General features: G+C 45.1%; 1 protein-coding gene across 1 annotated transcript in view; it reads left to right on the top strand.

Annotated features, from left to right (window-relative positions):
- The window catches only part of NID1 (nidogen 1), an 85,221-nt gene that overhangs the window by 49,748 nt on the left and 22,595 nt on the right, over window positions 1–12,878 (top strand). The window contains exons 11-12 of the mRNA XM_003935358.4: window positions 2,905–3,054; window positions 4,092–4,214. Of these exons, the coding sequence (XP_003935407.1) occupies window positions 2,905–3,054; window positions 4,092–4,214 (273 nt within the window). The remainder of the gene's footprint in view (window positions 1–2,904; window positions 3,055–4,091; window positions 4,215–12,878) is intronic.

Raw genomic sequence — 12,878 nt, 5'->3', positions numbered from 1 at the left:
TTTTTTGTATTTTTAGTAGAGACGGGGTTTCACCATGTTGACCAGGATGGTCTCAATCTCTTGACCTTGTGATCCACCCGTCTCGGCCTCCCAAAGTGCTGGGATTACAGGCTTGAGCCACCGCGCCCGGCCTAAAAAATGTATATTTTTTAACTGACACATAATAATTGTTCATACTCATGGGACGCACAGTGATGGGTTAATGCGTATAATGTACAGTGATCATATCAGGGTAATTAGCATACCCCAAATCTCAAACATTTATCATTTCTTTGTGTTGGGAACATTCAGTATGCTCCTTCTAGCTATTGGAAACTATATAATATTTTAATATTTTTGTTAACTATAGTCATCCTACAGTGGTATAGAACACTAGAACTTATTCCTTTTGAACTGTAATTTTGTAGTCTTTAATAAATCTCTCCCTTTCCCTCCGTTCCTCCTACTCTTCTCAGCCTCTAGTATCCTCTGATCTACTTTTTATTTCTATGAGATCAACCTCACTTATTTTATTTTGGAGACAGAGTCTCATTCTGTTGCCCAGGCTGGAGTGCAGTGGCACGATCTCAGCTCACTGCAACCTCTGCCTCCCAGATTCAAGTGATTCTCCTGCCTCAGTCTCCCGATTATCTGGGACTACGGGTGTGCACCACCACACCTGGCTAATTTTTACATTTTTAGTAGAGACACGATTTCACCATGTTCTTCAAGTTGGTCTCAAACTCCTGACCTCCGGTGATCTGCCTGCCTCGGCCTCCCAAAGTGCTGGGATTACAGGCGTGAGCCACCACGCCCAGCCTACATATTTGAGGGAAAACATCTTCACCCCTTTTAATTAGCTCCTTTGAGACTCACTGTGCAGAGAGAAGGATCACTGTAGAACCAAGTCTGCCTGCATGCATTCAGAGAAATAACTCTGGCTTGTCACTGAGTAATTGAGTGGTCATTCCATCTATCCTGGAATTCCTTGTTTAAACAGTGTTCTAGATGGGAAGCCTGCACCAGGAAGGTTACCCTGCAGATCAGAACGGGGCAAGGTGAGGATAGAAACGGGGCAAGGTGTGCCCTGCCAACTGTGAGGGGCTGGGGGCTGAGGCGGGGCACATGGGCTGGCCCGGGGGGGATTCTCTTTTCATAAGGATTGGTATCCATTATCGGGGAAGCGATATTTGTGGACTTCCATCTTTGGCATTTTCTCATTAATCTCTTTTCCACTGGGTACCAATTTTTGCAGTTAATTGAAACATGCAAAACATGTCTTTTTTTTTTTTTTTTTGAGATGGAGTTTCGCTCTTGTTACCCAGGCTGGAGTGCAATGGCGCGATCTCGGCTCACTGCAATCTCCGCCTCCTGGGCTCAGGCAATTCTCCTGCCTCAGCCTCCTAAGTAGCTGGGATTACAGGCACGCGCCACCACGCCCAGCTAGTTTTTTGTATTTTTAGTAGAGACGGGGTTTTACTATGTTGACCAGGAGGGTCTCGATCTCTCGACCTCGTGATCCACCCACCTCGGCCTCCCAAAGTGCTAGGATTACAGGCTTGAGCCACCGCGCCCGGCCCAAAACATGTCTTTGTGAAGGAAAGATGGGCCTCAGCTTGCCCTTAAGTCACCTTGATGTGAAGATGTAGACACCCCTCTGAATGGACGTAGCCCTGTGATACTGGGCTGGCATATGGAGTGTGGTGAATTGAGGTCCTACGTACACCTCCCCGGGGCATCTTGGTGCAGGCACAGTGCCATGTGTCAGCCCTCCTCTTGAGGCAAGAGCAGGGCCAGGCTTAGGCCATGGCTGCAGCAGTTAACTTCCAGTACGCCAAGCACGGAGAGGCCAGTAGATGGGACTCTGATTCCCTTAAGGGTCCTGATGCTGGAACTCATGGAATGAGGGCTGAAGAGTAGGTGAGTGTCACAGAGGCTAGCTGCTAATGCCCCATCTTATGCTGTTGCCTCAAGATGGAAGGCAAGGGTTGAGGTCTACAGGCTGATTTTCAATGGCTAGTTCAGTTACTCTGGGATTCCTAAAGCACCATTTTGCTTCTGATTTTCCTAAAGCGCTAAGAGCCAGGACAGAGTCCCATCCTCGCAATGTCAGCACAGAAATCTTTTCCTCCCAGCAGGCTTTCAGTAGTTGGATTATCTCAGATGAAGGAGGACTCGTTTCTCCTCCATGAGTCTTCCTAAGATTGATTTCAGTTTGTCCTACCTTAGCAGAGAGACAGAGAAAAAGAGGGATAGGGGTGGGGGGCGGTAGAGGGGGAAGAACCCAAGGCTCTGAGAATTACACGATTTATCTAAGGCCATGTGCTTGGCCCATGTGTACCTGGTATATACCAAGGCTACCTACTCCAAAGGCCCACAGTCTTCTGACCATATCTATCTCCCTGCCTTGTAAACACTTATTTTCCCTTCCTTGGTGGCAAGTGGGTGACTGACTCGGGCATTTGTAGTGAATATTTCACCTGTCCAGGGTGGGCCAAGGCTGAATGCCACGTGGAAGTCTCAACTCCTTCCCTCCAAGCAGTCTCAACAGAGTTGCCATCAGAAGTGTGGCATCTGCAGATGCCCCCACCCCGCCATCCAGTTGAAGGGAAAGTTGGGTCCTGGGGACCCATGATGGGGATCTGGTTTGGAGAGTGGCCTCAGACAGAGCCCCAGCATGAAACTGAGGTCAAGCCAGGTGGAATGACCAACTGCGGTGGCAGTCAGCCAAGACCCATCAGTGGCAGAACCCCGGTGGGAAGAAACGATGAAAGGGGTCGTAGTGAAGGGTGGGGGCTGAAGACTATGGACGTGCCTGGAGGTCTGGGGTCCAGGCATGGCTCCTCTTTATAGAGCTGGGAGGGGCACGTGGCCTGCTCAGGGGACTTTCTTCCTAAGACAGTACATCAACTTTTTGTTCTGAAGCTGTCGTGGACCAGCGTCCCATCAACTACTGTGCAACTGGCCTACATGACTGCGACATACCCCAGCGGGCCCGGTGTGTCTACACAGGAGGCTCCTCCTACACCTGTTCGTGTTTGCCAGGCTTTTTTGGGGATGGCCGAGCCTGCCAAGGTGTGTGGTTGCTCTCACTTTCCCCTGCGTGTAACCTGAGAAAGTTGCCTAGGTGGTATTTGCTATGTGCTGATTACCAACTGACTCCCAAATACAGGAAAGAATTCTGTCATCTCCATTGAGTAAATGAGTTGCTTTTTATGTTTTTCTAGTAGTTTGGACTATACATTTTCTTTTGGGGGCTGTTCTCATTGGTGACGATTTTGTTCTAGGTGACTGGTTCATTCAGGTGACAATTAGATAACAGCTCTCTGAGAGGAACTGGTGATATTTTCTGTCTTTCACAAAGAGACAAACTGTCCTTTTACGTGGAGGACATGCATGGAGCTTAAGATCCATCCTTTCATTTAATAAGATTTATTAACATACAGTCATTCGTCTGGCTTTTTCTAACCTTCTCCTTCAAAAAAGCAAAGTTCTCATATTGAATAGATAACTCCAGAGACAAAGAATAAATGACTCAACCAAATTCCTTCAGACATGAGCTCACTGGCTGCCAGGGTGCTCTTACAGGTAACTAACTGTAGGTAAGATAACCCATGAACAGAGCACCCTGAGTCTCTTGGTTTGCAAAAGTACTTAATATTATACCATAGAGCATTTCTTAAAAGTCCCAACTAAGATAGATGATAATTTCTGAGATATTTTCTTTTTATTACTGAACATGTGAATTTTTTCTTGTTGCTGAGGGTTTTCTGTCAAGTACTTAATAATCTGTTAGCAAACACTCAAACATTTTTGAAGCTCTCATTGATGACAGGAGAGATCATTTTAAAATGCACGTAAATCCTATCTTTTCCCCCTGTTGTAAGCTTGATGAAAACATTTTTCGTGGAAACGTTGCCAAAGTGAAACGCATTTGTAAGTGCAACAGATAGAAACTGGGGAGTTAGTGACTTGATAGTTAATGTTTAGGGAGTTTTGAATTACTATTCCCTGATCAGAAGCAGGTTCCCATAGATTTGAGTAAGCGGCTTAAAATATTGAGAATTCCAAAAGAGATCTCATTGTCCCTGGGCCTGGTGGCTGTTTTACAGATGTGGATGAATGCCAGCCAAGCCGATGTCACCCAGACGCCTTCTGCTACAACACCCCAGGCTCCTTCACGTGCCAGTGCAAACCCGGTTATCAGGGAGATGGCTTCCGTTGTGTGCCTGGAGGTAAGGTGGTGGGACATTTGGGAACTGGTAGCCGGTTGCCCTCTCCGTGAATCCAGAGCACATGGCCCTGGGAGAGACAGTGAGGTGGGAAAGTAGGAGGCTCCGTAGAGAGTTCTAAGGGTTGTTGAGGTGGGAGATCAGAGCATGGACTGCACTCTTTGAAATGGTAGAACATCAGGTGGGAACATTGCCTGTAATCCCAGTATTTTGGGAGGCCAAGGCAGGTGGGTCACCTGAGGTCAGGAGTTCGAGACCAGCCTGTCCAACACGGTGAAACCCCCTCTCTACTAAAAATACAAAAATTAGTCAGGCGTGATAGCACATGCCTGTCATCCCAGCTACTCAAGAGACTGAGGCATGATAATCACTAGAACCTCAGAGGTGGAGGTTTCAGTGAGCCAAGATCGTGCTACTGCACTCTAGCCTGGGTGACAGAGTCAGACTCTGCTTCAAAAAAAAAAAAAAAAAAAAGGAATATAGTTGACACCTTAGACTGGAGTTAACCAGTTTTATTATTTATTTTTCATTACTGCTGCTGTTGTTGGTCATATGTATTCATGCCACTATAAATGTTTTCAATTAGAGATAAGAAGATATTTTCATCTCATCACTTTTTAGGCAGTTAAAAACTATTTAAATAGGTTGGATGCAGTGGCTCATGTCGGTAATCTCAGCACTTTGGGAGGCCAAGGCAGTGGATCACAAGAGCAGGAGTTCAAGACCAGCCTGGCCAAGATGATGAAACCCCATCTTTACTAAAAATACACAGATTAGCTGGACATGGTGGTGGGCACCTGTAATCCCAGCTACTCGGGAGGCTGACGCAGAGAATTGCTTGAACCTGGGAGGTGGAGGTTGTAGTGAGCCAAGATCACACCACTGCACTCCAGCCTGGGCAACAGAGCGAGATTATATCTCAAAAAAAAAAAAAAAAAAAAAAAACGAAAGAAAAAGAAAAATTATTTAAGTAACCATCCCCTTCACTAGCCTGTGAGCCCACTGAGGACCTGTGAGCTCACCGAGGGTGGTGCGTATACACTTTGTATTTGTATGTTTCCAGCAGCCAGTGGAGAATTTGGTATATGGTAGGGCTCACAGCTATTTATAGCTGTTGAAGAAATAAATGAATGCACCAGTCCATTCCTATAATAGCATTTGAAAATATTTGTTTATCCTCACTCTCACTAAGACTAGTTTTTAGAATAGTTGTCCATCAAAAAGGAGAAAATATCAGATTAAGAGTTAAATTTTAATGTGTAATAGCACATGTTGTTAATCTGAATTATTTTCTTCTGCTTAAAATAGGGGTTAGCAATCTATGGGTCATGGGCCAAATCTGGCTGTCTGGTTTTTGTAAATAAAGTTTTATTGGAACACAGCCATGCTTATGTATAGTCTGTGGCTGCTTTCATGTTACAAAAGCAGAGTTCAGTAGTTGTGACAGAGACCATAAGCTCTGCAAAGCATAAAAAGCATAAATAGGCTGCGTGCCATGGGCCTCTCACCTGTAATCCTAGCATTTTGGGAGGCCAAGGTGGACAGATTACTTGAGTTCAGGAGTTTGAGAGACTGGCCTGTGCAACATAACGAGACCCTGTTTCTACAAAAAATACAACAATTAGCTGGGTGTGGTGTGGCACACCTGTAGTCCTGGCTACTGGAGGGTCTGAGGTGGGAAGATTGCTTGAGCCAGGGAGATCAAGGCTGCAGTGAGCCGAGATCACTCCACTACACCCCAGCCTGGGTGACAGAGTGAGATCCTGTCTCAAAAAAAAATATGTATATATAAACAGCCTGCTATGTGGCTATTGACAGAAACAGCTTGCTGTCTCTTGGCTTAGATAAACCCAGGCAAGGCAACCTTTTGTTCCTGAAATTGTGGGAACAAATACCACTTCCCATAGATTTTAATGGGTAGGTTACATAGAGAAGAGTTTATGATCGTTTGAGTCAAGACATTCCAGCTTCTATTAAAAATGACTAATATTCATTATTTCCTTAGACTTGCTTCACATCTCCAGCTTAAAGAGAAACAGATGTTTCAAATTTTGGTTTTTTGTTTTTTTAACCTGACTCTTTGTCCCCTCTTGAAAGCTCTGTTGACTAAACAGAAACAGATCCAGACCTGTAGGCTGGGATATAAAGATGGGACGAAGATAAAACCGGTCAGGGCTGCTTGCCAGGATTGTTTATAGATTTGATTTTGTTCCCTTAAGACGTTTAACATTTGGTTATATACCGGGGAGAGCGTGCACTAGAAACGTGTAAGAATGTTCATTGCATATTGCTTGTAATGGAAAAAAATCAAAACGACTGCAAACAGGAGGAAGGAACAGATGACTTTTGATATAATCCATACAATGAAATAACAGAAAGCGGTTAAAATGAATGAACTAGAGTTCATGGGTAAGTCTCAAAGACATAATGTTGAGCGAAAGAAATTATAGACGATATGTGTGGCATGGCCCCATGTGTATAAAATGTAAGCCTATGTGAAAAGAAACCTACCTGTGTTATGTAATGTACATACACAAGAAAACTACAATCTGCATAGTGAATGAGAAATGAAGTTTAGGATAGAGTTTACCTCTATAATGGGAGAGAGGGAACTGGGATTGGGGAGGGATACCTGGTGTGTCTTTGTCTGTATAGGGCTGCTATGGCAAAATACCATAGACTGAGGGTTTATAAACAACAGAAACTTGTTTCTCAGAGTTCTGAAGGCTGGAAAGTCCAACATCAACGTGCTGAGTGTCTGGCGAAGGCTCATTTCCTGGTTCACAGACAGCCAGATATCTTTCTGCAGTGTCCTTACGTGGTAGAAAGGGCAAGGGCCTCTTTGGGGACTCTATTATAAGGGCACCACTAATGCCATTCATGAGAGCCCCCTTTCATGACCTAGTCACCTCCTGGTGCCTCACCCCCTAATGCCATCACCTTGGGAGTTAGGATTTCAGCATATGAATTTGGGAGGGACATAAACATTCAGACTGCAGCACAAGGGCTACATTTGTGTTTCTATTGTTTTATTTTCCAGTTGGAATATGAATACAGAGATTTCCATCATATTATCCTAAATTGTGTATGACTAAAATACTTTATGAAGGCTGGGCATGGTGGCTCATGCATGTAATCCCAGCACTTTGGGAGGCTGAGGCTGATGGATCACCTGTGGTCAGGAGTTTGAGACCAGCCTGGCCAATGTGATGAAACCCTGTCTCTATTAAAAATACAAAAATTAGCTAGGCGTGGTGGTGTGTGCCTGTAATTCCAGCTATTTGGGAGGCTGAGGCAGGAGAATAGCTTGAGCCCAGGAGGGGGAGGTCGTGGCGAGCCAAGATCACGCCACTGCACTCCAGCCTGGGTGACAGAGCGAGACGCCATCTCTAAATAAATAAATAAAATACTTTATGAAACCTTACATAGAGAAAAGTAATGTGTAGTGTCATCTGGACTCCTGGTACCTATTATAGTGAAGGACAGGGATCAAACAGCACTTATTTGGTACTTACTGTATACAGAGGGGGCTAGTTTCCAAAAGAAAACTAAACTGGCTTTGAAGGTGAGCCAGTAGATCACAGCTACTGCAGTGTCGATGGATGACAGGCAAACTACAAGAAACTGCCATTTGTTCCCCTCCGTCTTCTGCACACTGCTCCACACCCCACGTATGAATGTAAAGTCAGTTACATCCAGAGTTCTGAAGGCTGGAAAGTCCAAGATCAACGTGCTGAGTGTCTGGCGAAGGCTCATTTCCTGGTTCACAGACAGCCAGACATCTTTCTGCAGTGTCCTTACGTGGTAGAAAGGGCAAGGGCCTCTTTGGGGACTCTATTATAAGGGCACCACTAATGCCATTCATGAGAACCCCCTTTCATGACCTGTGAAACACTGTGGCTCACTGTTCTCACTTTCTTTTAAATGGAATGCGTGAGATAGGGAACAACAATCTGGAGAATATCAGAGTGTGGAGAGTGTAAGTAGCAGGAGTAAGTATCATTTCGTGAAGCAATAGTTGTATGCATATTTGTCTGTGTGCACGGATGAGTGCATGCCAGCATGTGTGCACATGTGTGGGTGTGTGCACGTGTGTGGGTAAGTGTATGCATGTGTGCACGTGTGCGTGTCTAAGTGTGCACGTGTGTGCTCGTGAGTGTGCATGTGTATGTGTGCTCATGTGTGTGCATGTCTAAGTGTGCACAGGCTGCTGTACTCGGCTGCTGAGTAAAATGTGTTTCTTTCTTTTTTTTTTTTTTTTTTTTGAGACAGAGTTTCACTCTTCTTACCCAGGCTGGAGTGCAATGGTGCGATCTTGGCTCACCGCAACCTCTGCCTCCTGGGTTCAGGCAATTCTCCTGCCTCAGCCTCCTGAGTAGCTGGGATTACAGGCACATGCCACCATGCCCAGCTAATCTTTTTGTATTTTTAGTAGAGACGGGGTTTCACCATGTTGACCAGGATGGTCGGTCTCGATCTCTTGACCTCGTGATCCACCCGCCTCAGCCTCCTGAAGTGCTGAGATTACAGGCTTGAGCCACCGCGCCCGGCCTGAGTAAAATGTGTTTGTTTCTGTGGGTCATGGTTAGAAAGTTAAAAAGCCACCATATTAGTTCTCTATTGTTGCATAACAAATTATTCCCAAAGTTAGCCACTTAAAACAATAAACATTTATTTTCTCACAGTTTCTGTGGGTCAGGAGTTCAGGAGCAGCTTTCCTGGGTGGTCCCTGGGTCCAGGGACTCTCACGAGGTTGTTGTTGAGACATCAGCCAGGGCTGTGGTCTCCTGTGATGGCGAAGAAGGAGCCCCGTTCAAGGACCCACGTGGTTGTCAGCAGGCCTCAGTTCCTCGAAACGTGGGTCTCTCTACAAGGATGGCTAAGTATCTTCAAGACCTAATAGCTGGCTCCCTCCAGACCAAGTTGAGAAAGAGAAAGAGAGAGACAGAGAGACACAGAGACAGATAGGCCAAGATGGAAGCCACAGTATTGTTGTTGTTGTTGAGATGGAGTCTCACTCTCTGTCGCCAGGCTGGAGTACAGTGGTGCGATCTCTGCTCACTGCAACCTCCACCTCCCAGGTCCAAGCAATTCTCGTGCCTCAGCCTCCTGTGTAGCTGGGACTACAGGGACGTGCCATCATGCCCGGCTAATTTTTGTATTTTTAGTAGAGACTGGGTTTCATCACCTTGGCCAGGCTGGTCTCGAACTCCCAACCTTGTGATCTGCCTGCCTCGGCCTCCCAAAATGCTGGGATTACAGGTGGGAGCCACCATGCCCAGTGCCACAGTCTTTTATAAACAAATCTTGGAAGTGACAAGTATCGCTTCTGTTGATCTCATCAGTCTCAGGCCATCCCTCTTTCAGTGTCATAGGGGTCTGCCCAAGCATGGAAGACCAGGTTGTGGGAAGAATGAGGGCCATCTTGGAGGCCGGCCACCACAGCCACTGACCCTGACTTTACCTGGACAGCATCTGAGGAAATGCAACTGGCTAGGTTTTTGTAACATAGGGGAGTTTATTAGAGGATCAAAGAGAGGCGTAAAGTGTCTTGGGCTAAAAATGTAAAACCTGGTCCTTAAGGGCAAACACCAAGCCTGCAGATGTTGGGTCCCTCCGCTATACCCTTGGCACTGGTTTTGTTTACCAGCATTCCGCATCTGGATCTGGCACCACACATCTGAGGCAGGAAGAAAATGGGAGTTCAGGAAGCAGGGCTGCAAGGAAAGATGAGAACACGTAGGACGATACGGCTCGAAGGACGGAAAGCTGAGGAACAACATTACGCTGTTGTATGCGTTTTATGTGTTAGGCTTCTGTTGCTTATGTTATAGTTTACACTATATTTCGAGCAAACCCTGTGTGTGAAAACTGGAATTTCCGAATTAGAGCTGGAAGGGACACTAGAAAGTGTGTCCTTTATCCTATTTGTTTTACAAATAAGGAACATGAGGTCTGAATAATTTCTTAGTTTACAAAAAAAGGTTTATTGAATCTTTCCTTTTTTTTGAGACAGAGTCTCGCTCTGTCACCAGGCTGGAGCGCAGTGGTGCACTCTTGGCTCACTGCAACCTCCACCTCCCTGGTTCAAGTGATTCCCCTGCCTTGGCCTCCTGCGTAGCTGGGATTACAGGTGCGTACCACCATGCCCGGCTAATTTTTTGTAGAGATGGCGTTTCACCATGTTGGCCAGGTTGGTCTTGATTTCCTGACCTCATGATCCGCCCACCTCAGCCTCCCAGAGTGCTGGGATTACAGTCATGAGCCACTGCGCCCAGCCAAATCTTTATTTTTTTTTTTTTAAGAGACAAGACCTTGCTCTGTCACCCGGGCTGCAGTGCAGTGATACAGTCATAGTTCACTGCAGCCTTGACCTCTTGGGCTCAAGTGATCCTCCCACCTCAGCCTCCTGAGTAGCTGGAACTACAGGTGTGTGCCACCATGCCCAGCTAACTTCGTTTTATTTTTTCTGGAGACAGGGTCTCAGTATGCCCCGGCTGATCTTGAACTCCTGGCCTCAAGTGATCCTCCCACTTTGGCCTCCCAAGGTGATGATTATAGTTGTGAGCCACTGTGCCCAGCCAAATTCTTTATATAAAAGAATTTTCTATAGCACTTTTTCTCAAAATTGAGTTATATATGTATATAGATATACATATTTCTATATACATATGTAGTTATACATATAGATATACATATATCCATATATGTCTATATCTATATATATACATATCTATATATAAAATACGTAGATACGCATATATCTATATAACCTCATATGTGTATCTATATACATAAATAACTATATATAGTTATACATATCTATTTGATATTAGATATCTGTATGTCAATATAGATATCTATATATATGTGTCTTCACTAAAGATTGCCTCCCCAAAATAATACAAATCAATATCTACAAACAGTATTTTAAAAAAGTGAAATTTTTATCTAATGGAAGGAATAATAATAAAGTAATAATAGCTAATACTTATATAGCACATAACTTTTGCCCAGTATTATTTTTAAAATAGCAAAATAGAAGGTAAATTAGAAGACATCTTTTTTAGTAGCTGAAATTTTATGTGAAAGTGTATGGCATATGGATCATTTTGCAATCAGAAAAGAACATGGCAATTGATTCAAATATCTTGAGAGTTGTATCTTTCAAAATTATGATAGTATGTTCCTTATGCTTTCCAAAAGCCGTCAGGTAGGTTCTTATGCTTAGTCTGCTAGTAAGTAAGGAAGTATGCTTTCAGCAGAGCAAAACACTCCTGCGTCTTCAAAAAAAAAAAAGTATTACGATTTGCTTTTGTGATTTCCTGGCTCTGTCCCTGTGCCCTGCCTATATCTGGGCCTTCTCTTTCCTGGTCTCTATTGTCCCATCCTGCTTAAGTTTTTTTTTTTTTGGTTTTTGTTTGTTTGAGACAGAGTCTGGCTCTGTCACCGAGGCCAGAGTGAGGTGGCGCAGTCTCAGCTCTCTGCAACCTCCGCCTCTCAGGTTAAAGCGATTCTTCTGCCTCAGCCTCCCGAGTAGCTGTGACTGCAGGTGTACGCCACCACACCCAGCTAATTTTGTATTTTTAGTAGAGACAGGGTTTCACCATGTTGTCCAGGCTGGTCTTGAACTCCCGACAGCACTGATTCGCCTACCTCAGCCTCCCAAAGCGCTGGAATGGAGTGCAAATCCAAGATCAAGAATGTACTTTCTTCTTACTTTTCCTTCTCGCTAACCAAAAAGTATCTGAGACAGGTCTCAATCAGTCTAACAGTTTATTTTGCCAAACTTAAGGACATGCCTGTGATGCAGCCTCAGGAGGTCCTGATGTCACGTGCCCAAAGTGGTCAGGCCACAGCTTGGTTTTATGTATCTTAGGGAGACATATGACATCAATCAGTACAGGTCAGATGTGTATTGGTTTGGTCCAGAAAGGTGGGACAATGGGAAGCCGAGGGTAGGGTGGGGGCTTCCGGGTCATAGATAGATTAAAAGATGTTCTGATTGGCAATTGGTTGAGTTATTATCTAAAGACCTGGAGCCAATAGAAAGGAATGTCTGGGTATGATAAGGGGTTGTGGAGACCAGGGTTTAATCATACAGATGAAGCCTCCAGGTAGCCGGCTTCAGAGAGAACAGATTGTAGCTGTTTCTTACCAGACTTAAAGAGTCTGTTTTCTTAGGGTTTTTTTTGTTTGTTTTTTTGAGGCAGAATGTTGCTCTGTTGCCCAGGCTGGAGTGTAGTGGCCTGATCTTGGCTCACTGCAACCTCCTCCTCCTGGGTTCAAGCGATTCTCGTGCCTCAGCCTCCCAAGTAGCTAGGATTACAGGTGCCTGCCAGCATGCCCAGGTAATTTTTGTATTTTTAGTAGAGATGGGGTCTCACCATGTTGGCCAGGCTTGTCTCGAATTCCTGACCTCAAGTGATCTATCTGCCTCAGCCTCCCAAAGTTCTGGGATTACAGGCGTGAGCCACCACGCCTGGCCTGTTCTTTGAGCCTTAAGGTCCGTGTTGGTGTGAATGGTAATGAGACAGGCCTGACCTTCCCCTTCCCCTCATGGCCTGAAGTAGTTTCACAGGATGACTCTGGAATGCCCTTGGCTGAGAGGAGGGGGTCAGTCAGATGGTTGGAGGACTTGGAATTTTATTTTTGGTTTATATTGTA

This window comes from Saimiri boliviensis, chromosome 14, assembly GCF_048565385.1.
Source record: "Saimiri boliviensis isolate mSaiBol1 chromosome 14, mSaiBol1.pri, whole genome shotgun sequence".
Taxonomy (NCBI): Eukaryota; Metazoa; Chordata; class Mammalia; order Primates; family Cebidae; genus Saimiri; species Saimiri boliviensis.
This window is presented reverse-complemented; position numbering and strand designations above follow the sequence as displayed.